Below are 25667 nucleotides of genomic sequence, written 5' to 3' on the forward strand. Positions count from 1 at the left end.
AGTAATAAAGATCTAAGAGATTCCCAGACACAAAAGAATGGTAACACATAATAAATTCAAATAGGCTATGTTTATAAAAGTTACACATATTATTTATACAAAATCCTGCAGCTAAGAGGTATTTTCGATGATGTCAACTGTGCCACTAAACAAGTTTCACAGCTTTAAGTAATTTCAGCAGCTGTCATCAGTCTGTTATTACTGTCATTTACATTTTGAGGAAAGAAATAAAACAAAATGAGGCTCTTCTGCCCAACTCAAATTTTGTGGCCAAGATTCTGTTTTTTCGTTTTTAAAGCAAAAAATGTCTCTATTAATGCTTTTGATCTCTGTTTTCCTTCCTCTAAAATAGACATTTAAAAAACAGAAGATTTTGTTTTGTTTTGTTTCTTGTCATTAAAGAACATTATTACAGACAAAATACATAAATGGGGCACTCATTTTTTTTTTTGAGAACATCAAATTATTTCTACTACATTCATCAGTATATTGTCAAGTCTCAATGGCTTGTTTTATATTGTGCATAAAATGTAAATGTAATAGAGATACAACAGACAAAACCCTGTATGTATTTTGTATGTCCATTTACTTAGATGTGGGTTATGTGATTCTGAGTAGCAGATTCACATTCCTAAATTGCTATACCTGGTCTAATATTGCATCACATATAGTGTTCATAGCATAAGTAATTGTTCATAAGTGAACTGACTGTAACTTAGAAAACTAAACATTATCAAGCTACTTCAGTTATAACCAAATCATCATCACTATGGAAAAAAGACACTTTCTTCATGTGAAGAGACTTAATCAAGAACAGATATTACAAAGAATACCAACTTCCCAAGAAAAGTCCTAACATGAAACCAATTGAAAGTATCTCTAGGAACTTAGTGTTTCATTCTAAAAACAGTACTTATAATGAGGGGAAGAGATCATTAATAGGTCCTACTAAATAATTTATTCTATTAAACTAGTTTTACTAAAAATGTCAGTTTACTCATGAAAAATATTTCATACAGCTGCTACAAGGTGGAAATGTATTCAGAACCCAAGAAAAATATAGTTAATCAACTTGCTATACTATGAACAAAATAGTCTCTAAAGTTGTTTCCTTTTCAGAATAGCTAAAAAATATTAATAATGGCATTATTGTGATTTCTATAATTAACAGAGAAAAAGGAGTCCAACTAACCATATTTTATCAATAAAAAATATCCACAACTACAGAAATAATTGGTTATTCAATGAGCCACTGTGAGAGTTATAAATCAGGTTTTGACTGCCAGTCTTTCTACTCAGTTATGATGTATCTCATTACTTTTTAAATCTTCCACCAGTTTTGATACTTCTACTAATTTTAAAAGCATAAAATAAAAGGTAATGCCTCCAATTTTCAAAACACCTCCTTGGATAGTTCCGTGTTCCCCATTCCTCTAAAATCTAACTACAAAAATATGATTATGTGAATACAAGTTTAGAAATACACATAAATCATCAATTTGATAATCTATTCTAGGATTTGTAACAAAAAATTACACCCAGCTTATAATAACAAAATTCATTTCTTAAATCATATTTCTAAAAACCAAAACATTTGCCAAGCTTATTTTCCAATAAATCTCTTCTGTTCTCTAGGTCTGTCTAACATCAATAGCAGATAAGTAAATAATGTTGGATTTGATTTCTAGTTTCAATAATGTGGCAGACAAAAATAAACTGAAAATCCTCCCACAGCAAAAGGTAAAAATGTGAAGTAGCAGTAAAATAGGTATAACTGTAATCCCACAGTATAATGCGACAACTTTAATTTTTTCCAAAGTTCCTTTCATTCGCCAACTGATTATTTCACATAGATTATAATTAGTCCTAGAGCAGTGTGTCTTTTTTCCTTAACTTCCTGAAAAATTATCCTGTGATGAAGCAACAATTTGACAAAAGCTTGGGCTAAGTAAATGAAACTTCTTTATCACTGCTAACTTTCTAGCTGCATCACAACGAAACTATCAGCCACTGCTACGGCTCCAAAATGTTTCCACAAGTTTATCAGCATCTGTCCTTTTTGTTTTTTATCCTTAGTAAAGGGCTTTCACATGTGTCTGTACCCTGAAGTTCCTATTATATCGTTTCTTAGAACAACATATATGCTATTCGCAGTCATGATTCCCTTCCTCCTTAATCTCATTTCTTTGAGGTCTATGGGTGAAAGAAATCTGAAGAACAACTGTTTTTTATTGCTTTTAATTTATGCATTGCTTACACAAACCAGAGCTCTAAGTATTGTTTATAACTCCAGTTCATTTACAGCACAAATATGTAATGGGTGCTCACTCACCACAGGCTAGTCTCTGTTTGTTTAGTGAGGTACTGGGCACCATCTTTTATGCCACACCCGAGGACCTACGGGTGTATATACATTGTGAGACAGCATACGGACTTGGGCCCTGAGGTCAAAGGAATGCCAGATGGCCAGGAGGAATGCCAAGTAAACTGACCACAAGAATACCACCACCCCATCACTCCGAAAAGCCCATATCTGCTTTATTCAAAAGTCCCGCACCTCCCTTATCCAAAAAGCCAGCTTTGTCCCCAGCTTATAAAAATAGCCAAACAGAGCCAGACCCCAAGTCACTTTGGAGGACCTTTCCTCTGTGCTGCTTCCCCTGTACTTGAGCACAAGCTTAATAAAATTTGTCTAGAAATTTTTCTAGGGTTTCCTCTCAATTTCTATCTTGGGAAACCCAAGAACTCCAGTGTTGTTAACAACTGCTTCATACTCCCTCTGCCTCTTCTCCTATTTTCAAATGCCATGTTCTTGATAAGAACAACATATTCTCCATGCAAAGAAAATCTTCACAATCCTTAAATCTTAAAACACACCAGTGATGCATATCTTTGGAAAGACATTTACATAAAGAATTTAAAGGACTGATTTTAAGTCCTGGTTCTATAACTTAATAAACATGAAACCTTAAATAAATCACTTAACTTCTCTAAGTTTCTATCTTTTCATGAGCTTAAAAACAAATATATATTCATGAGTTTGTGTTGGGATCCCAGGGCAGGCCACCCCAAAATATCCTACAGTGACATGTCGATTACTTTGAATTAAAATTACTTGACAAGTAGCCAGTGCATGAAGAGAATGTGGACCCTCCCTTGTCTTCTTGAATCAAGAAATAAATCTTCCCTGTGAAACGTGGCCTCCTGATCCAGGGGTGCTAAGAGAGACACCCTTAAGGCTAGAATTAAGGAATCTAGGGCCAAAAGCTTACATAAAAGAACCTTGTTACTCCTTTACTAATTTACCATCCAAGACCAAACTTTGGTTAGAGCCCTTACTAACGAGCACTCAAACTTAAAGTGCCTTTGCCCTCTCGTTTCTTCACAAATTTACTCTTTCTTTGTCTAAAAGGTATAAAAAGCTGGCTGGTTCATCATTTCAGAGAGCGTCATCTATCATCTTCAATGTACACATATTAAATTGGTTCTTCTGTTAATCTGGTCTTGTGTCAGTTTTGTTATCAGTCCAACCACAGAACCAAAGAAGGGTAGAGGGGGGAATTTCCCCCTCCCTGATATATGCTACAAGTCTAATCATTACACTTGTTAGAATCAAACGAATGCAAATATGATAAAGTAATAACAACAGCTAACATTTATTAGTGCTCAGAATTGCCAGGCGATATGCTAAATCCTTTAAATTTTTTATTTCACTTATATTTAGTCTTCACAATAACTCAAAAAGGTAGATATAACTCTTATCCCTATTTTACAGATGAGGATTTCATGGTTTAGTAAAGGTTGAGTAGCTAATCCAAGATCACATTTAAAGAAGTGACGCAACTGGAATCTGAATGAAAAATGGCCTCCAAAAGCCATGATTTTAACCATGTCTCCACTTTAGTTCTCAAGCTATGCTATAGGATTTTACATATGTTAAAGCACTTTATACATGCAAGGTGATTATCATTGTGGTAGTTGTTACTGTTATTCCTCAAAATGGCCCTAGTCATGACAGCATCAACATGGCAATATACTTTGTCTCCAACATTCAGGAGTACGCCTTTACCAAAACAAGTGACTATGGTGGAGATAAAGACGACTTGTGAGTTCTTCTAATTAATGACTCAAGTACCCTATTCAGTCAAAGCATTCAATGCAAAATATTTTCTTTCAATAGCAAATTTTTCAGCAAAATGTTAAACAGTACTATAAAATAATATAAAATAAAGAGGCTCAATGCCACCTCACAAAATTATGTGACCAGAAAATTTGTTACCTTAATATCAATTTTTTAAAGGATTGTTTTGTAATCATGACAATTTGTCAATGTTTAATGAGGTGTAGCCAGCACATTCAAATAATCCTGCACTAGAAAGATAATGTCAAAAGATAAAGTCCTTTTAAGACTTCTCTCAAAGTGAGAGAAATATCTCACAAAACTTTCTAGCTCCTTCAGGCTAGTTCCTTCATGGCTCACCAAGAAATCAACAGTCTCCTGAAAACTAATTTAATTTCCAAGATGCCTTGAAAAATGGTGTCCTGGGTAGCAGACACAAGTAAGAGGATTACCAGAAAGACAATAAAATGGTTACTCACCCATTACAAATTAGTAAGTGGTCATTCTAGACCAGTACTGTCTGATCGAACTTCTGGCAATAATGAAAATATTCCATATCTACTGTTCAATAGGTAGTCACTAGCCACATGTGGCTGTTCAGCACCCAAAATGTGATTATGTAATAGACCAACTAAATTTTTAATTGCAGTTTAATTAACTTAAACTTAAGTTGTCACATGTGGATTGTGGCTATTTAACAGTACAGCTCTAAAGGATAAATAACCTTTTGAATTGACTGACATAAACCTATCTGCAAGAAACTAGTTATTTCTGGATGAACTAGAAAAATCCAGTTCCTATGGCGACAAACCTGAGGTCTGGCCTCTGGACCACAGTGACTCCATGCAGGCAATCTGAAGGCCAGCCTAAAACATCACCACAACTTACCACAACATCACTATACCAATGCTCACTTAAACACTCTGCTCAACATTCCTCAACTTATCTGTGTCACTCAGACCAAAGAACATTTTTCATCTAGTCGTTACTTTCTCTTTGCTGCCTCTTAATCAAACTGACAGAAACTAAAGCACATTCCAGAGGAATCAAGCAGAGATGCTAAAATGAAAAGGAGACAGTAGAGAAGCATGCTTCTGCACTAACCTTTCATGTCTAAAGACATGGATTCAAATATAAATCAAACACTAAAGCTTGGTCGGCACATCCAAAACCCCAGGTGGATACACATCCTAGTCATAAAACTCTTACAATATGACAAGCTGAAAAACAGAGCAGATGGGAACAATGGGCAAATTTGCTCAAGGCCACAATCATTAAAAGGCTGGGTTATGAACAATGAAAGTATGATAAATGCCCCAGAAGTCTGGCCTTTGATTATTTTCACAAATCAATTCAAACAGAAAGATACTATATTGGTAAAAATTACTTAGGGAATTTCGGAGCTGGGAAAGATAATGAGAAAGACTGAGGAGGAGTGTACATTAAAACATTCATTTCTTCCTATTGCCTACTAAGTCTAAGAAATCCAGTTACATAAAGAACTAAACTGAAGACTCTTCAGGTTAGTCACCTTTACTCAGTTTTTTCTCAAGGGAAAACTACACATATTCACAAAATAATGTAAAATCAGTAGAGAGGTTAATTCCACTAAAATTCCTCTGAAAAGATCTGATTTTTAATAAGTTAAACCTAGAAATAAGGCTTTTTAAACTTCAGTTATTCATGTTGCAGTTATAATCCAACTTTCATTGATAAGCAATAAGTCAGAATAAGACTATTTAGTCCAGCTGGAGTTTGAGGTTCTTTGCTTAATAATTATCTAACACCATCTTTTCACAGGCCATTTAAATAATAGTTCATCTTCATTTCACAGTCCTCTTGTCTCATTATCCCCAGGCAGCCAAAACTGAAGCAGTTCTATAACTGAATAAACTTTCTTACATTGCAGTTTGAAAATTGTCACTATGCTATTTATTTTGGCTCATGGGTACAATGTATGGTAACTATGCTTTCCTATTATTAAGATTTATGTACACCTTTTTACTCGTAAGCCAACTGCCTTCTTAACAATTAGAAACAATCACAGTAAATTCACTGGCTGGAAAATCAAAGTGCAACAAGAAATAAACTATTCAGTTCCAACCATTTAAACCTCATCTACCTGAATACTCTTTTCTTTTCATAAAATGGGAGTTGAAAAATATAAATATTATACCCAAAATTTCTGTTCCTTTTGTATGAAAATGGAAATATGAGCAAACATATTCTTTCCCAGTTTTTAATGTGTATTGTACCAAAAACAATTTCAAAATGTTTTGAGGAGGAAAATGATAATCTAACTGAACAAACTTTTTAATGTGGAACCATAAAAATGAATGATGGGGGGAGAGGGATGGTGATAGGGAAGCAGGGAGAAAGAGTCCTATTGCGTCACAATTTTAAAAACAAAATAAATATTGAAATATAATTTCAAGTTTGACATAACAAGTAATAGAATATATACTCCCTGGTAAGTTTAGGAGTTAAGACCAAAACAAATATTAAAGTATACCTTCTCTGATACAAGGCAAACGAAAGAGACTCAGATATCCAGTCTGAAAAATTTAAGAAGCAGGCACTAATCAAACAATAACAACCAAAACAAAATCTAAGAGCATAGCCACATCATTCATATTAGGCAGGCCCTAAATAATACTCTAGACATACACCTTGCAGAAGAAAAGAAATGACATGAACACAACATTCACAACTGCAAACTGATGACATATTCATTCTCTACTAAGGTGATAATTATAAAATCTAGGTAGAGAAATAATCCCAATTATCTGCTATTTCAGAACTTTCAGAGTCATAAAATATGAACAGCTACATAGAACCTCAGAAATCATTCATTCTAAACTTCTGATTTTATAGGCTCAGAAATGATTTTCCCTGAGTTGGTAGGGTAGCTAATCTGACTCATACTACAGTGCTCTTCCCACTGTAAAGTGCTTCTAAGTGCAAAACTTTCCAATTTCATCAAACCTAAGACCTTTTTAAAACACATTCTCTTCAACAGCAGCAGGGCTAGAACAGGTTCTGAAACCTCAAAGAACATGACCAACTGCTGTATGGTGAAGAATGAAATATTAACCTGCAAGTGCCGAAAAATAAAAAGAGCTTCCTTCAAAGAGGGAGCAGTTGTTTCACCAATGCTACAAACTTGATGCATGTTTCCCCTTAAGAAAAATAACCACTGGTTTTAATGGTTTCTATTTAGTTTCTGGGGAATATGAGTTAACAGTAACACATGCTGCCACAGCATAGCAAGCTCTAAAGTCTCCACTCAGAAGTAAAAAGTAGAATTCTATTAGGGGCAAAGAACTTTGAAAAGCGCTCATCTCCAATTAGCATCATTAAGACTATAACATGCTTATTTTCATTAATTTTTATTCCTATGTTAAATATTTAGAAACCAATGCATAAAGACTTACTTGAAAACTGTTAACTACCCTGGGCAAGACAGATGGCACATAAATTTTAATAACTATCTCTTGAAAAAGGAGGACCCAACTTGCCATACTCTCCAATATAAAGAATTTAGACTGTTGATGATTGTTACCAATTAACAAAAGTGTTAAGGAGGCTTCTTCCCAACACCTCGTTTAGCTCTATATATGCTTAGTCGTCATTTCTAGAGTTGCAAATGTGCAGTGATAACCAAAAAAATAAATATGAACCCATACGATTCTTTCAAGGGTTAGTCTTTCAATCATGAAAAGTTGATCATTATTAAGTCACATTTTTTCCTACCATAAAACCCAAAATATTAAAAAAATGAGAAACATTTTGTAACATTGCACTCCATTAAAAAGTCAGAAGAGTTCAGTTCAAATTCCAATGCTGCATCTACTGCAGTTTGAAGAATGCCTAAGTCAGTTGCTATAAAAATTATTTTTGAATCTCCCATCAAAAATAACTGGGAAAAAATTAAGAACATATGAACGTATGAATTTATTTAATGAGAACCAAAGTGGACGAATTGTACAACTATATAGCTTTATATTTCTTGATTCTACCCATTCCCCCTTAAATTAAAAATTTTATCCCTAATATAAATCATGATGCTGTTCTCAATAAAGCAATTTAAGAACATTTGCTTCTTCGACACATGCTACATTCCTCTTGCATTTGAGATTTAACCTTTTGTGACCCACAAGCTATGAATGATCTAAATTTAATGGAATTTCTATTAACTATTCCAGGTTTACAAAAGTCACAGAGTACCTTAAATGGAAGTTCATCACTAAGATAAAGTCTTAAAGAGAAGGTAGAAATATTAAAAACTTAAGAACTTCCTACATCCTATGAAAGAATGTAAACAAAAACTCAGAACGAATTAAAAATTAAATTTTATTTATTTAATTATAGAGGAGGAAGTTGACAATTTGGTTAAAGAGCTTATTAGGAAGCCATGAAATTTTTCCATAAAAGAGCTATACAAAAAAACACAGAATAGCAAAAATCTTATGAAATATGTCAGATTATTTTTTAATTTAAATTTAGCTTTTCGTAGTAGTTTTATAGAAATAAAAATTGCCTTTGGAAAGTGTACAGAGCATGGGATCTTAGTAAATCCAATGTGGTGATGACTGCACAACTGTGAAGCACAAAGCCTAGCCAATTCAAGTACTTATTCTTTATAATTAAGATTTCTTCACACAGAGGTTGGGGCAACAAGCTATAAAGTGCTTGGTGTCAAGCCTTCTTTAGACATTAAAGAGTCATCTATACTAACAAGACTGCAAAGGAAAATTACATATAAAAATTTTTTAAAAGTCTCTTATGGAAAGAATTGTAAAAGGATCTTTAAACAGTATCTAGCATAGTGTTTCTGAACAGATATTGACAAGTTATATTGTTCTGATTTAAGCACAGAATTGAGCTTAGCTTTTGTATTTCTAAATGAAAACATTTCGTTAAAACAATTCTAAAAGAAAAAGATAATAACTCTGTCTGCTTACAAAAACAGGGGTAGAACTGGAGTGAGGGCAATTTAGACTAGCTAATAATATATGGCAGGGGTCCCCATCCACAGGGCAGTGGACAGGTACACAGCAGGAGATGAGCGGCGGGCGAGCGAGTGAAGCTTCATCTGTATTTGCAGCCGCTCCCCAGCACTAGCATCACCGCTTCAGCTCCAACTCAGATCATCAGGCAGTAGATTCTCATAGGAGCACTGGTCCCTGGTGCCACAAAAGTTGGGGACTGCTGGTATGGAATCTTCACTTCCAAACAACAAAAGAATCTCTAACATATAACACTTGCATCTTTAAGACTACATCACCAAAAAACGTAGGTATTCTCCTTGAAAATATCACCATAAGCTCCACATTTTTAAATCTGACGGAATTACCAACACAGAAGGTCACATGATTCTATTTATAGGAAATGTCCAGAATAAGGAAAGCCATAAAGATAAAAAGAAAATTAGTAGGTGCCAAAGGCAAAAGAGAGGAGGGAATGGGGAATAAAAGCTAATGGGTACATGGTTACATTTGTGATGAAAAATGTTCTCAAATTAAGTAGTGGTGATGACTGCACAACTGTGAATTTACGAAAATCCAATGTACTGTACACTTTCCAAAGGCGAATTTTATTTCAATAAAACTACTACTAAAGAACTAAATTTAAATTAAAAATAATCTGACAGATTTCATAATGTTAATTTACACTACAATAGAAGTTATTCAGAGCTTTCCACCTGTTCCAATAGTTTCTTTTTTACCTTGGCAAGGCGGCTCATCTGATCTTCTGAGAGAGTACTGCTTGTTCTGCCAGGAGTTTTTGTGGGTTCTGATCCATCTGCTTCTACATTAGGCCAGACTTTCAAGTCATGCATCCCTTGGCGAAACATGCTAGGCAAAAAGAGAATGTTCGGGGTAGAAGTAAATTAATGCTGTTCATTATAGGGAATTTTCGATCCCTAGACAGAGAGAATGCCACACTAGGAAATGCAAGTCTCTCGCCAAGCTTTAAGCCTCCAGTGGGTTGTAAAGCAATTAACTAAGCAACTAACATCCGTGTAACATTGTTTTTCACATGCCATCTTTTCTCTTCCAAGCAGTTAGAACTATTACAGAGATTCTAAAGGCAGACCGAAAGGAGAAAACGATCAGTAAAGGACTCTACACCCTTCATCACTCCAGTGGAGATCTCAGAAATAACAGAGACCAATTCTTACCTAATGAAAGAATGTCACATTTACAAGGACTGAAACAAAAATTTAAATAATTACATAACTGTCTACTTTAAGTGACAATTCAGCAATAGTAGACTGTACAATCAAGTTGCTGGGATTTGAATCCCAGCTATGCTATCTGTTTCCCACATGATCTTGGGTGAATTACTTAACTTTGCTGTGCCTCAGTTTGCTAATCCATAAAATGGGCTTATAAAGAGTACCTATATCTCCGAGGGCTGTTAGAAAATTTAAGTAAATCAGTACAAGTAAAAAGTACTTATAATAGTATCTGACATATAAAAAGTATTCAATAAATGTTAGCCATTACTATCCTTTTCACTAGGTACAGGTTGATTTTTCTCCTGTCTTCCATAAGATCAATGTCTAAAAGGGAATACAACAGTGGATTCGTACAAGAAAAAAATCCCCATATCTACAAATCAGAAATTAAACACATAGTCAGAATTCAATCTGGGTTTGGTGATCCTTCTTTAAAATGAAACACCATATGACCTTTGTTAGTCATTTTTCCTTCAAAAAGCTACCAAGATCTAAAATAAAGGTAGAATAAACTTATAAAGGAGCTTTAGATAACTATGTTTTTTTTAGATATGCTCCTGTCAAGTTTCTGAGGTTTTTGTTTGTTTGTTTTGTTTTGTTTTTATGGGAGGTTTAAAGATAAAGATAGTGCTCCGTTATGTGTTCTCTCTTGTTCAGTGTTCTTTAACAAAACTTTTCAGACAATGTAAAGTCTAGTCAAATAGCATCCTCCCAAAAACTGAAAGAGTAAGTTGTCAAATGCAATGGAAATAGTAATACTGGAAGTGTATACAGGTGAGTAGGCAAGTCCAAAGCATTTTGCACACTCTCACATGAAATAGTTTTAAAAATACATTTTGGATATATTGATACTTTTTCCCACCTTTAAAAACATTGCACTTAACTGGAAAAGTTTTACATAAATTTTTTTAAACCATTATTATCGTGTTCTAACTAATGGAAAATTTCTTCACAGACTTTCCTGGCATAACAAAGAGGATTTTCACTGAACATTGTACAATGTATATAGGTAATATTGCCATAAACATTTAGATTGGGAACTACAAAGGACAGCTACAAGTTCATAAGCAAAGATTAAGACCATATCTGTTGTAAGGTCTCTAAGGTTGGCAATAAACAGGTAATATCGAGCAACTATATCTGCAAAAGCTTACCTTATAGGCCCAATACAAAATACACTGAATGATTGTGAGGCATTAAAATTCTCAATATTTACCATGTTAAAGATCTTTTTTTAAAGTTACCTTACAAAAAAGCACATATATAAGCCATTTATAAAGTTCCATTTTCTTTCCATTTCAACTGAGATATAGATTCAACATCAAGGAGACCTGCTTGGTCTCTAAGAAACTGAGTACGGTGAAGGAATAACATCATTTTTAATGAATATCCTTAAATGTATCTTCAGAAACATCAGAAGGCCTCCCTCCCTTTTCTCTACTTCCCTACACCCCAGTGAATACTATGACTAGCTGAACTTAACTACATCAAAAATAAGTACATTTGGCAGGAAGTCAGTTTAACTAAATGATTTAGGTGCCTTGGGATGAATGTGGAGATAAGATTTAAGGATAGGGAACGTGGAGGGTAGGGGTGATGGCAAGTGACTCAAATAATCAAGTGAACATATTACTTTCTCTTGACACTAATGGAACGTTTATAGAGAGTTACACAGCCTCCAGGTGGCAAGCCGGAAGATGCTCAGAGTATCGTGTCCACTTGGGAAATTAAGCCAAACAGGCAAGACAAAAGAAACAGCACAGCAGGACCTCCTTCACATGCCAACAGAGGCCCGGCGACAGCTGCTGTTGACACTCCAGCTCCCAGTGCCAAGCCACTACAGCAGCAACTGCCCTGACTTCAGAATCCACATTTGGAAAAAACATCTGGAAGAGAAATCTGCAGTTTGCCTATGGTTCTTTGCCAATTCAACTTAATGATCAATCCATTCTTTACCTACTTAGAAATCTCATAAGCTAGACTTTCAAAATGAGAACAGTTATTCTAGCCATATCCTAACAGATTAGTCTTTCAATTATTAATTACACTATTCTCCAGGAAGGACTGCTTCAAACTGACTCAAGTATATAAAACAGATTATTAGCAAATAGGAAGAGCTGGTAGTCACAAGCATCCTAATACTATAATGCAACTATTAGACACTTTGAGGACCTCTTTTAAAAAACTACTGAGTCCATAACAGGGCTATTTAAGGAACAAGGAGGGAGCATCTGGTGTTATCTCACTGATTAAGAAACATCTGATGAAACTACGGTTCAAAGCACCATTCCCTAAGTAATGAGAACTGTGGAGGCACATGACATGATTTTTAATGGTAGGTGAAAGAAAATTTGCATAGGCTTCCTGCTGAGGCCACCCAAAAGACTCATACTTCTTTCTCTCCCTGATGTCAGCAGCATCATGCAGAGCAGCAGCTGTGATCCAGCAGTACAAGTGTATGTTTGCACTCTGCTACAGCACCTGCAGCATCCTGAATATCATATTTTTCCACAATCCAAAGCTGCACAGGAAGTCCAGTATCATCCTAGAGTACATCTGGTCTTGGCTCCACTGCAATCAGTTTACTCTCAAGGAAAGGCTCCATGACACATAGGGAAAAGGAGTTATTTTAATTTCATAAGGTTTCTTAGAATTCCTTTTTCTAAGGTGAAGGTCAGTATAAGAGTCAGCCTAGAAGGAACAGGAGTTAAGAGATCTAGCTTTTTACATTCCTTGCCCACTGTTCAAAGCAACCACAGACCTCTATTAAAATTTAGTGTTATCATTTGCTTAAATGCCCTACAACTGGTAAAAGAAAATGTTGATGCAAAACCTTATCTTTCCTTTAAATTAAGTGACAGTAAGTTGAATATCCCCTTACATCTAATTACGCACAAACAGAACCATTTTAATTAAAAGACTTTTTTTGTAGGTATTATATACATATTTTACAAAGCAAATAGATTACCATTTGTATTTCACTAGGGTTTTTCCTCTTCAATTTCTAATATTTAATAACATAGTTGTTTTCATTGTATTTAGTTGTTTGCCATGTACAGCAGATACTAACTTTTTGCCTTAAACTGAATGGAAGTCAAAAAAAGTGACTTGCTTTAAATTAAAAAATCAAGTAAATAAGAGTATATGTATTTAGTACAGAGCTATTGCAGGAATTCTGAAAGTTGCAAGTCAATGGCTCACATATGAGAAACCCTGCTCTAAGGGAGGTAATTGCACATAATCTGTTCTGCTCTCTAAATGTTTCATTTGTATCTAACATTTGATGTGTTCAGGACATGGAGGAATAGCATGAACTACTCTCCAGTTGTGTAAAGAGAAAACAGTTGACTGTCCAAAATTCAAAGTCTTAATTTACTTAAAACCAGAAAAAGTAATTGAAGTTTAACTCTCACTTATTGCTACTGCTACTTTTATGGGTTTTTGTGGTTTAATTACTTCTTAAAGTAGAACAAATACTTCTGATTTATGTTTCAGGCACACTTCCAGCATGTCTGGACAGAAGGTAAAGAAATTATTCTTTCACTGGGATATACATAGAAATACAAATAAAGTGGGTACCAGAGAATGCAGTAAAGGAAGAAATTCTTAAAATAACTGCCTGCATAAGTCATATAGCTAGACCAGCATGAAAAAGCTAATGCAGTCTTTCTCAAAATATGGTCCATAAGCCACCTTTCACAGAATCACTCAGGATGCTCATTAAAAACACTGATTCTTGGGCCCTACTACAGACTTAATGAATTAATGAGAACATAGGGAAGTGCTTTTCTAGTGAGTTTAACAGATGATTCTTATATATACATATATTCATTAAATCCTGATTTCGCCTATTTTTTAAAAACTTGCCAAAAGCCAAGTGAAACAATGTCACAAATATCAGTCTGAGAAAGAGTTTATTTGCTTTTGGCAGGTCATTTTACCACACTTCTGTGGAAATCTCAATTGTCTCACATCCTGGCAGGTCATTTTACCACACTTCTGTGGAAATCTCAATTGTCTCACATCCATACATTAGAGTCACCAGAGTGTCTCCTAAAACTACATCCTAAGGTCATCCAAAAGGCACATGAGTGCTAACATGGTGTTTTTCTTCATAAAGTAAACACTTATGAGAAGCTGGGAGGAAAAACCAAGAAGTCCATCTGGCTGTTTCTCAAGAACATTTAACAACTAAGACTATATAGTAAGAGTAATAAACTTTTATCTATTTTTTCTCTGTGGCAAGCAAACCCTACCCTAAAAGAAAAAAAGAAAAAGAAACACTCTGGAAAAGGAACAATACTGATTTAGTAGTATGACCGCTGTACTACAACATGCTATTTATCAAAACTTACACTTAAAAACTGGAGGCCACAAAGTGTCGAACTATATCTAAAGTACTGTTCCTCCATGGATTTCAATAATAAATATCTCTTTAATAGCTACATTAAACTAAAATATTTACACATTACTGAGCAATCAAGCTATCCTAAATAAATGGAGTTACATCTTGATCTTATTCATGAGTTTAAGTCTTTCTGACACACCCTATTCCCTAGAGAGGAAAATTCAATATTATGAAGGTGTCTATTATCCCTTTAATTAACATATATGATTTAACAGAATTTTCCAATAACCTTTTTTAAATTGAGAAATTAATATTAAAATTTACCTGATAAAACACAGAGAATATCCAGAAAAATTCTAAAAAAGAGGACTAATGAGGAAGATTATTCCTATTTATTATTAAAACATTTTATAATGTAATAGTATTGAAAACTAACAGGATAGTTCAGAAATAATGATAGCTAATATTTGCTGAGCACTCATTAAGCTCATTACATCTTTGGTAATTTATCATAATAAACTACTCTATGAGGTAAATACTATCGTTATAACATTTAACATATGAGGAAACTGTGGCATAGGAGATTAAATAACTTGCCCAACGGTACACAGATATTAACGGAGCCAGGATATGAACCCAGATAATCTAGTTCTACAACTTGCCTTCCTAACCACCATACGACACACTACATTGTTTCTCTTAGATGTGAATATATGATGAACTAAATACATAAAGATATCACTTCAGAATAGTTGGCAACAATAGTTTATTTAATAAATAGTGTTGAGACAAATTAACTAGCCAATTGCTGTTAAAAAAATAAAGCTAACCCAATACATACCATTTCCTTTCTAAATTACAAAAGTAATTTCAGATGAATCAAAAATTTAAACGAAAGATTAAAACCATAACAGAAAAAAACCTTATTTTTAATAGGAAAGGACTTTCAAAAACATTAAATTCACAGATCATAAAAAACTGATACATTCAACATCATAATTTAAGATTCATGAAGAGCAAGCAAACAAGCAAATAAACAAATATACAAGAAACGCAAAAGAAAATGTCAAACAAGAAAAATAATATTCGTAACATGTAATACACAAAGGGCCGATTTCATTAATCTACAAAGACCTCTTATACACTAATAAGAAAAACTGCAATTCAAAAAAAAAGCCAAGAATTTTATGGTATGTGAATTATACCTCAATTTTCAAATAAGCAAAGGATATCATCAAAAAAGCAAATCACAGAAGCCTAAACACAAATAGTATGCGAACATATCAAAATATGATCATTCATATTTAATGATGTGAAAATTCAGGAAATTACAATTCTCAACTTCAATATAGGCAAAAATTAACAACTTTAATAATACCTAAATTAAGGTCTCTATTCTGTACTGAAAGGAACTAGACATCTTTCAAAGACTCCAAGTCTGGGGCCTGGAATAGCTTGTCTACCAGAAAGCAATGACTACTGACTGGCCTACTATCTAAAGGACATGGGATCAACTTCAAGGGGCTCCTACAAATTGATAATGGGAGTTTTCGAGCATTATAAAGAATAAAGACAGCAACAGATTGAAATATTTCAAAAATGTGTAAGACTAAAAGTTCATGAAAAAACTTAAAAACAAAAAAACAAAAAACATCAATCATCACCTTTGCAGGTTATCTGGGCACCAACTCATTCTTAAAATTGTAAAAGGGAAAAAAAATCAAACATTCATCTGCCCTTCCTATACAAACTGTATACCAAGGTAAGTCAATACTTGATAAAAGACCAAGCTCTTTATATTTTTAAATTATTTTCTAATGATTATTCTTTTTTTATATTTAATTAAATTTTGGGGGGGGGATATGAATTATTAACATTATATAAGTTCCAGTTGTACAATTCTATAACAGATCATCTGTATACTGCATCGTGTACTCATCAAAGCCTGGTCTCCTGTCACCATATATCTGACCACCTTTACCCTTTTCTACCTCCTCCCTCACCCTTTCCCCTCTGGTAATCACCATACTATTATCTGTGCCTATGAGTTTGTTTGTTGGTTCATTTGTTACTTTGTTTTAAATCCCACATATGACGGAAATCATATGATTCTCGTCCTTTTCCGTCTGACTTACTTCACTTACACTGGATAAAGAAGATGTGGTACATACAATCAATGTAATACTATTCAACCATAAAAAATGATGAAATATTTATAACAACATAGAAGACCAAGTCTTTAAAGAAAAAAAGGATAGGTAAAAATATCCTTTGGGAATATGGGTTTTGTTTTTTCACAATAAACTTCTGTTATCTGTAAATTTTTAAAAACTTAACAACTTTTCTATTGTAATCGTTACCACTATTAGCAAATTAGTGCTTTTTAACCCAGCTTGTTGTCGTTTTTATCATTATGACAAAGAAAAACCCCATGACAATGCAATTACAATATATACCAAATAGCCTTTTCTTCCTAAAAGCAAGCTTCTAATTTCCAATGACTATTTTCTAAGAGGAATCATATTACACTAGCAGTAAAGTAATATAAACTGCATTTCTTAATTAATTTATCTGCATATCCCACAGGAGATATGTGTCAAATTCAGTCTCAAGAATGATGGAATCATATGTATCAAACATGTACATATAGAGAACCAGACCGGACTATTAAAACCTCCCCAAAAGAAAAGAAACAGAAAACTACAATATTCCTACAAATTTGGAAGAGAATGCTTACCCATATTTTCCAAAAAGTGAAACTGTTGTTCCACCCACAGGCACTGCCTTTCCTGGTCCATACACATCCCATATAGTCAGGGCCACTTGGGCATTCCTGGGCAGGTCAGGGTATTTCACGGGCAGTTTTAACCATTCATTCCAGCTATGGAAATAAAGTCAACATAAACGCATATATATATATATAACTTTCTTTTAAATTAACAAACCATGCAAGCTTTGGCCAGAGAAAATGTCTCAAAAGATTAAGTTAGTACGACAAAAAATAAATGTGGCAGTTACCTCAATTTTGCTCTAGGTAACTTCCATTTTAAATAAAGAAAACATGGCAAAAAATTTTTTGAAAAACAGGGCTCATGGAAAATAACACTGGTAAATCCTTTAACTAAGAAACTCAGACAACATCCAGGAAAATATTTAAACCCGTTTGAACCAAACATGTTTTGAATCAAACTGTGATTTTTCTATGAGCATTCTCCAGAACACAGTTTTACATTACAGAAAGAAAAAAATCAGAATTATTCACATAACATTTAAAACACTATCACGGGTAATAGGGTCCTATAGCATACAGTAGTGCCTCAATAAAGTAAAAAAATAATAACCAAACCTTAAAAAGGTTAAAGAAGACTACCCACTACCTTTATAATATGAGTAAGTTACCAGACAGCTCTGGACAGACATGTGACACTTTTTTACATGAGATTTTTCTGTTCCTAAAGTTATTTAATTAATACTGATAATGCTTAGCTATTAGTTTTTTTACACTTTCAAAGTATGTTTATATACAATTTCCCTAAGTAATGTTTGTTCTTAATAATATAGTAACAATGCAGGTCTTTTCTTTTTTTTTAGTTTTTATTCATCTCTGAAAAGTTTCTTCTGTATTCAAACTTCACATTGGATTTATTGGATAATTTCAACTCTCTTAAACAATAGATGTCTTTAAAAAAATCCCTCCCAAAAACTGCAAACAGTACACAAATATCCAGCAGACACATGGAATTGTTTCTCTCTCTTTACACAAAATTATTTTGTTTACTCAGAACTAATCTCAAAGGGGCATATACCAGTGTAGGTCAAATATATCTGCATTGGTTAAGAAATTGAACAGAACTTTCAAAAACATAAAGGACAAATCATTTATATCTACCATATAAATTCAAGGACCTATAGGAAAATTAGAGATGACCATCAATTTAAAGGAGAATTAAAGTCATTAAACGCATTTCTGCTATGAAGTTCTTAAAAATAAGTCACATGCCTAAAAAGTCATTCTCCACTACAGATAAGCTTGAGGAACTAAATGAATTTATTTAATTAGTATCCACATGGTAGGCCAGGAAGAAAAGGTAAATACTAAGGATTATCATCTTCTACCAATGAAAAAAAACACAGAAGTTATTAACACAGGCTAAAGTTCAAGAGAAAAGTCAGCAACAATACCCAAAATGTGAAAACTCTCACTTCTATATTCTGTCCTTTGACCAGGAAACGATACACATGACCAAGCAATCATTCGCCTCAAACCTTTTGCCATCCAACACCAGCCCACACCTTTATAAGTCAAAGCAACTGTACTTTAACCTGTTTTACATACTAGGCTTCTGCAGAAGAGTTAGTTCTTTTGAAGGAAATGAATCTGCAGCTAAAAAATGGTTTGAAAACTGCTCTAGATACTTCAGTAGTTATGGAAAGATCTCATCAGACATCAGAAAGCTGTGTATTTTGAATATCATTCTGTTCTCTCCTTCCCCATACATCATCCCTTCCCCATGCCCCAACCCTCATTAAGCTCAAGACTAAATTTACCTGGCAACTCTCAAAACACTGCAAGAATGTAAAGTTCGATTCTGGATGGTTCAATCCCTATCATGTACCCCCACCGGCACACACCACTGTACTAATTCTCTAGTCTAATTAATGTACTCCTAAACTGTAAATTTCTAATTGTTAAGTTATATTAGACAATTTAGTATATATCTCTCTCTCTAAAGCCATTTTAAACGCCTTATGGGACAAGACAAATTATAAATTTAAAAAATTAAATTACTTGCCTACAGAATAATATTCATATATAAAACTTGGAAATTTGCAGTAGTCCACACCTAAAAATGAAAATTTTATCTTAAGTATAACTAAAGAAAGTATAGGTTTCCCTCATTATGGGCTCTCTTATTACAGGATAGGATAGAATAGAATAGAATGTGATAAAATAGACTTGGATAAATTTTGAATGAATTCTTCATTATTCAAACTCTTTCAACTCACTATCAGAAACTCAGAAGTCAGATTTAGATAATTTGGAATACTGTACTACTCAAAAATACTACCTGAACTAAGGAAATGGAGAACTGGATAGCAAGAGATCCTTTTTGGTATAATTTACTTTTCCCACAGTTTACAAAATATTTAAGTAAGTGCTTATAGAAAATGATAGCTGTGTAAAGTTTACACAACTTGTTGATTTTAGAAAGGCAACATCTGTTTTGAAAAACTGGTAAAAACTTTAAATCTTAAATACTAATGAACAGGATGCACAAATCTGCAAATGTCTTCCCCTAAGCCCAAAGAGTATGTTATTTTATCCTGTTACCTTATCCAACATGAAGTATCTTCTCAACATATTTTCTACACAGTTGTTTTAAATGTTTTAATTTTTAAAAAGGCTATTTCTTAATTATGTTACTTATTTTATTAAGTAGTTTCACAATTTTTTTTTAAAAAAACAAACTTTTAGAGTGCAAATATAGAAGTTTTTATATCCTTGAAAAAAATCTAACATAGAAATAATGCAGAGAGGAATTAACAAATAGGAGAAAGACTTTAATCTCCCTGTAACTGGGAATTTGCTTTTGTTCTAATTTTCTTTATTGCCAAGGCAAGAAACAAAACCATTTTACAATTTTCCTTACCACAGAAAAGTAGAATTCATAAATGTTGATTTTCTAGAACCAAATCTGTGCTTCTAAGTTTTTTGGGGGGTCACGAGACACCTCAAAATGTCTAATAAAAGCTTTGAGCTCTGTCCCTGTAAAAATGTACAAGACACACAAAATTCTGCATACAATTTCGGGGCTTTGTAGATATCTTGATTCCAGTTTAAAAATCTCTGATACAATTAAGGAATTTCGGACCACTGTTTTAGATAAAATGATAATACTGCAGTTATGTTTTAAAAAGAGGTATACGGAAATAATTACAATTAGGATAATATTATATTTGGAATTTGCTTCAAAATAATAGGTAAAACAAGATTGTCTTTGAGTTAGTAACTATTGAAGGTAGATGATGAGGCCTTGGAAGTTCATTATAGTCTTCTCTCTACTTTTACAGGTTTGAAAATTTTCTTAATAACAAGTATATACACACATATATATCTACTTCTGTGTATACTTATGCACAAAAAAACTAGTAAGAAATTACGCCATCAAAGTAGTTGGTTTCCGTGTAGCCAGATCACCAGAGCTCAGGCTTCTACACACTGAAAAATCCTTCCCAGCCTGCTGGGCCACGCTTGGCAAACACAGGGTTGTACCCTCAACAGCACAGCCTGGTAGTCCATGTGGGCACACATCATGTCTTCCACGAACACTGTGGGCATAAGCACCTTCCTTGAGAGGCACACAACTTGTGTATCCTGCAGCAAGCCTACCAGGATACTGAATAATAATTGTGGATCAAGCATTAAAACTGCACCATATAACCTATTAAATAAGAAGTATCAGAAAGTTAAAGATCTACAATACTGTTCTGGAAAAACAAGAACTTCATGTTTATTATATTTACCTTGCATCCTGACAATGGTGTGCTAAAGTACTATGCTCAACAAATCATAAACTTTAAAAAAAAAAAAGTTAGTTTCATATTTAAAATAATAATAAAAAGATGATCTGGACAGATGACAACAGATCTCTCTTTGAAGATCTGAGCTCCAAACACCTGGTTAGTCAAGATTTCAGATTATCAAGGAGTTTTTATACATTCAAAGGCATAGAATAGAAAATTTAAAGATGCTACATATGTGTTTTTGGTTTAGGTCATTTGTGAATCAGTGAAGTTCTTATAAAAATATGTGGATATACTAAATACAAACATAAATTCACTTCCACCTTAATTGCAGTTATTATATCACTATATATAATAGTTCATTCTGAGTAGGTAACTACTTTAAATTATTCGAGCAACGCTTTTAGGTATCAAATAAAGAAATGAAAATAAAAATTCCCCTGTAATCATTACCAAATTATACTTGCAACACCTATAAAGAAATGGGAGAACAGTCTGGAACCCACCGTATGCAAGAAAACAACTTACTTCCACCTTGTACTAAATGCCTTGTAGGATGTTCTCACTGGCAAGGCCAGAGGCTTCCCTTCTGCAAAAACTTGACAAGTAACATAAAGGTCAGAGCATGTGTCTTGGTACAATCCTGAGAACTTCAACATCGGGTCTTCTAGAACAGCTTTGTAACTCTTTTGTTCTCTCTTCCCTTCTAAACTTCCTCTGGAAGCAGAACAAGAATGTTTAGACATACATTTTTTAAGTATATATACAATAAATACGAAAAACAGTTTATGGTCGTGTCACAGTAACCTTATGCTACCTATACATTTTCGAAATTAAAGTCACTTTTACATCTCACAAAGGTCTCTTAACCCTAACATACCTAAAATCATTCATCTCTTCGTCAACCTAGTTCTCTGTTAGGCTTCTTCATTTTAAACCCTGTCATCAACTCTTGGTCTATCTTCCAGATATCAAGTTTTCCAGGCCTTAGTTTCATTTTTACTTATTTCAAGCTGAGCACTTATTTATCTATTCTTTCAATAAACAGTTATTGTACTAGGCACGGAGGCTCAAAAACAAAAGACAAGATAAGCAATACAGCATTACGAGAAAATGTTAAGTCCTTTCTTCTGGAGAGAAAACTTACTTTTAATTGGATATTCTTTTTGTACTTTTTAATTTTTTTTTTTTTTACTATGTAGATGCATTATCTTATATTTCTTCAAATTAAAAAAGGCAGTGTTATAAGTCATAACAGATATGCACAGGAAACTATAAAAGAGGTAGAAACATTGCTATCTGACATTGAGATTATGTCAGATAATATACCTCCCATTTTATATACTCTTTCTTATTTATTTTTTTACCATATTCTCATTTCATAAATAATGAAGCAGAGACTCAGAGATCAAGGATCACAAAGTAAGTAACAGAACTGAAAATAAAAACCAGGGCACAGGAGTTCAAAACCAATGTTAATTCCACCATACAAAGATACCATACATCAAAAAGTCTCAGTCTACGGCCATGCCACCCTGAACGTGCCCAATCTCATCTGATCTCAGAAGCTAAGCAGGGTCGGGCCTGGTTAGTATTTGGATGGGAGACCACCTAGGAATAGTAGGTGTTGTAGGCATTAAAAAAAAAAAAAAGTCTCAGAGCTTGGAGACAGGGACTTGATATCCCAAAGAGATGCCTGAAATGAGCTTGAACAATATATGAGATATGAGAGCCAAAGAGGTAGGGTGTCATCCCAGAAGAAAAGAACAGCAAATACAAAGGCAAAGAGTAAGACAGTGTGTCTGAAGAACTGCCAAATTATTAGGTAGAGCTAAAGCATAAAGCTCATGTGGAGAAGAAGCTACACATGACAATGAAAAGTAGGGAGACAATGAAGCTAAGGAGACACCAAATTCAGTATAGTGTCTGACACAGTGACATTCAAAAATCTGTTAAATTAATTATCTGAGGTGAGAGTAATACAATCAGATTTGTATTAACGATACTTTTGGCAGTAGCAGAAGAACAAAACAGAGAGGTGGGGCTGAAAGCATGCAGACCAGTTAGTCAGACTTTCAGTCAAAATTAGAAAAGAAAAAGGTAGACTAAAGCTAGGGCAGTGGGTAAGAAAAGGGGGTGTGGGTCAAAGATATTCAGCAGGTAGATTCAAGACAACCTGAGAATGATTAAACAGAAAAACTAAGAGGGATGTCTGCATGACTTGAAGTTTTCTGTCTTAACCAAGTTGATGAATGATGTTAACATTCACCAAAACAGGGTGAGAGAATATGAGAAGATCAGAGTTAGAGGGGTAGGCTAATGACATGCTCAATTTTGGACAAGCTGCTTTTAAAATGCTTTGAAAGATCCAAAGAGACCATGTCTTGTGCGCAGTTTGATATTCAATTACGGTGCTAAGAAAAGAGACATCAAAGTATAAGTTGTTATTAAACCCATAAAAATAGATGAAAAGGGCTGGGGTGAATAAACAGAATTAAAGAAATTACTATTCTGATTATATAATTCTAAATTGATACTTCCAGCCCCTCAAAAACCAACAATGGCAATCTCAGAAGCTAAAAGATGGTTTGTATTGAATTTTGCCAAACTTTTGATTTATGCTTTATCTTTATCTTAAAATATTCGATGTGTGTATTTGTTATTATAATAGGCCTGGTTTTTTTTTTTTCTTCTTTCCTTTTAATGTTCAAAAGTTTCAAAAATATACATTCATATGTCCCTTAAATACTGAGGAATAAGACTGAAGGCAAGTTCTCTACGAGAACTTATGTGGCATACAGATCCCACATAAGCATCTAGTGGTGTATGCTGCTGAAATTAGCTTAAATGGGTGTATAAAGTATTACACAAATGGAAGGTATGGATGTTGACATATCATTTTACGACCACCACAAAATGAACAGTAAATTGTCAGAGTCTGAGGTAAGTAACTTCTGAAAATAAAAAAAAAGACAATCACTTAAAGGTCCATCTGAGAAAAGTACTTCCTGGAAATATGCAGCCCTTTGCCTGAGGAACATATTATGAATAATGCTGTGACTTTTGCACATGAAAATATTCCTCTAAGACTGCCTTAAAATGGAGATAATTTCCAATTTTATCCTAACTGTGGTCTGCCTCAGTTCCATTATTCTCATATTCTCATCTCCAAATGTCATGCCCCTGGCCTTTACTTCAACCGTGATGCCCCTAGATTTTCCTGCAAGGCTCTTTTTCTCATATCTTCTGGTCCCTTTGCAACGAGAACTCTCACCTTCGACTCAGCTAATAACTTCTCTGACTAAACAATGCCCGACTGTCCAAAGATTCAAACTAAGCCTCTGTCACCTCCCGTGCTTCCAGAACTACCATAAATCCATGTGTTCATCTCAGTCTTAGCTACTACATCTGCCTTAGCCTACCTCTCCAAGTTTCTGCAGTCTCCTTTTCACTTTCAGGCCTCGTTCTCAATTAAAGATCTCCCAATTATTAACTGCGGGACGACTTTACTGAGACTTGACTTCACCTGTAAAATGGGACAGTAATCCCTCAAAAGGTTGCTATGCACAGCCAAATGCTTTGAAGAACGTAAAACACCGTGGGATTTAAGGGCTTATTCCTGCCGCTGTCCTTCTCAGAGACCACGTCCTCAAACCCTCTCCTACAGGACTCCATTCTTCCTCCGCTTCCCTGCCCACAGCCCCTCTGGCCGCCCCCAGACCGGCCATGAGACTAATCATCTCTCCCCAATTCACAGGCCCCTGCCTCCCAGTCCCTAAACTCCAGCAAACCCTGTCCACAGATTCTCTTACATCTTAAGCTGCACGTTGATGTCCAGGTCACAACTGTAGATATAGTGAAACTTCTCCGCTTCCCCCATTGCAGTCCCAATAAATACAGCAAACTATAGCTGGTAGCAGGGTGATGGAAAGAGGATAGGACTGAACCGGCTCAGTCTCACAACACAGGCGCTTCCGGTTCCGCCTCTCAGCCCTAGCGGCGCCAATCCCTGCCTTGTGTGCGACCCGACGCGGCGGAACTCCCCGCCCAAGCTCCCCTTCTGCGCATGTGCACAGGAGCCCGCCATCTTGCTTAAGGGAAAATAGGATCCCGGAAAATAGGGGCGGGTTACTTTCCAGATTTTCTAGTGTCTTCCTGTCTTAACGAGACCTTTTTTTTTTTTTTTTTAATTCATCTGTCACTTGAGCTTGAGCTGGTTCTAAAATCAATCTCAAAGAAAATTCGTTTCTAAAAGAATTGTAACAATTTTTACTGGTTACAGGCTAAACAGAGAACAATCAAAAGAATTAGAATTTTGCCAAGTTTAAATTCCAGTAGCCTTCAAAAAATTATAGATTTAATTAAAAATTAACTCTATTGCTTACAACATGAATATGGCATTGATTACTTTTGTAGGACTGGTTCTTTGA

At 34.4% G+C, this 25667-nt stretch overlaps 1 protein-coding gene and 1 pseudogene across 5 annotated transcripts in view; one reads left to right on the plus strand and one right to left on the minus strand.

Moving 5' to 3' along the window:
• The window catches only part of PIK3C3 (phosphatidylinositol 3-kinase catalytic subunit type 3), a 123186-nt gene extending 97965 nt beyond the window's left edge, over positions 1-25221 (minus strand). For 2 of the 5 annotated variants that reach the window (XM_039842657.1, XM_039842693.1), the window contains exons 1-4: positions 25050-25221; positions 21766-21954; positions 17450-17608; positions 9849-9978 (exon numbers count right to left, since the gene is read on the minus strand). In XM_039842657.1, coding sequence (XP_039698591.1) covers positions 9849-9978; positions 17450-17608; positions 21766-21954; positions 25050-25117 — 546 coding nt within the window. In that variant the 5' untranslated portion in view covers positions 25118-25221. Of the gene's footprint in view, positions 1-9848; positions 9979-17449; positions 17609-21765; positions 21955-24659; positions 24764-25049 lie in introns of all 5 variants that reach the window. The other 3 variants (XM_039842676.1, XM_039842667.1, XM_039842682.1) reach the window with 3 other exon arrangements.
• LOC120589865 (uncharacterized) lies at positions 22755-22873 on the plus strand (annotated as a pseudogene).
• Positions 25222-25667: the final 446 nt, after the last annotated feature.

The sequence above is a fragment of the Pteropus medius genome, unplaced genomic scaffold (assembly GCF_902729225.1).
Source record: "Pteropus medius unplaced genomic scaffold, Ma_sr-lr_union100, whole genome shotgun sequence".
Taxonomy (NCBI): domain Eukaryota; kingdom Metazoa; phylum Chordata; class Mammalia; order Chiroptera; family Pteropodidae; genus Pteropus; species Pteropus medius.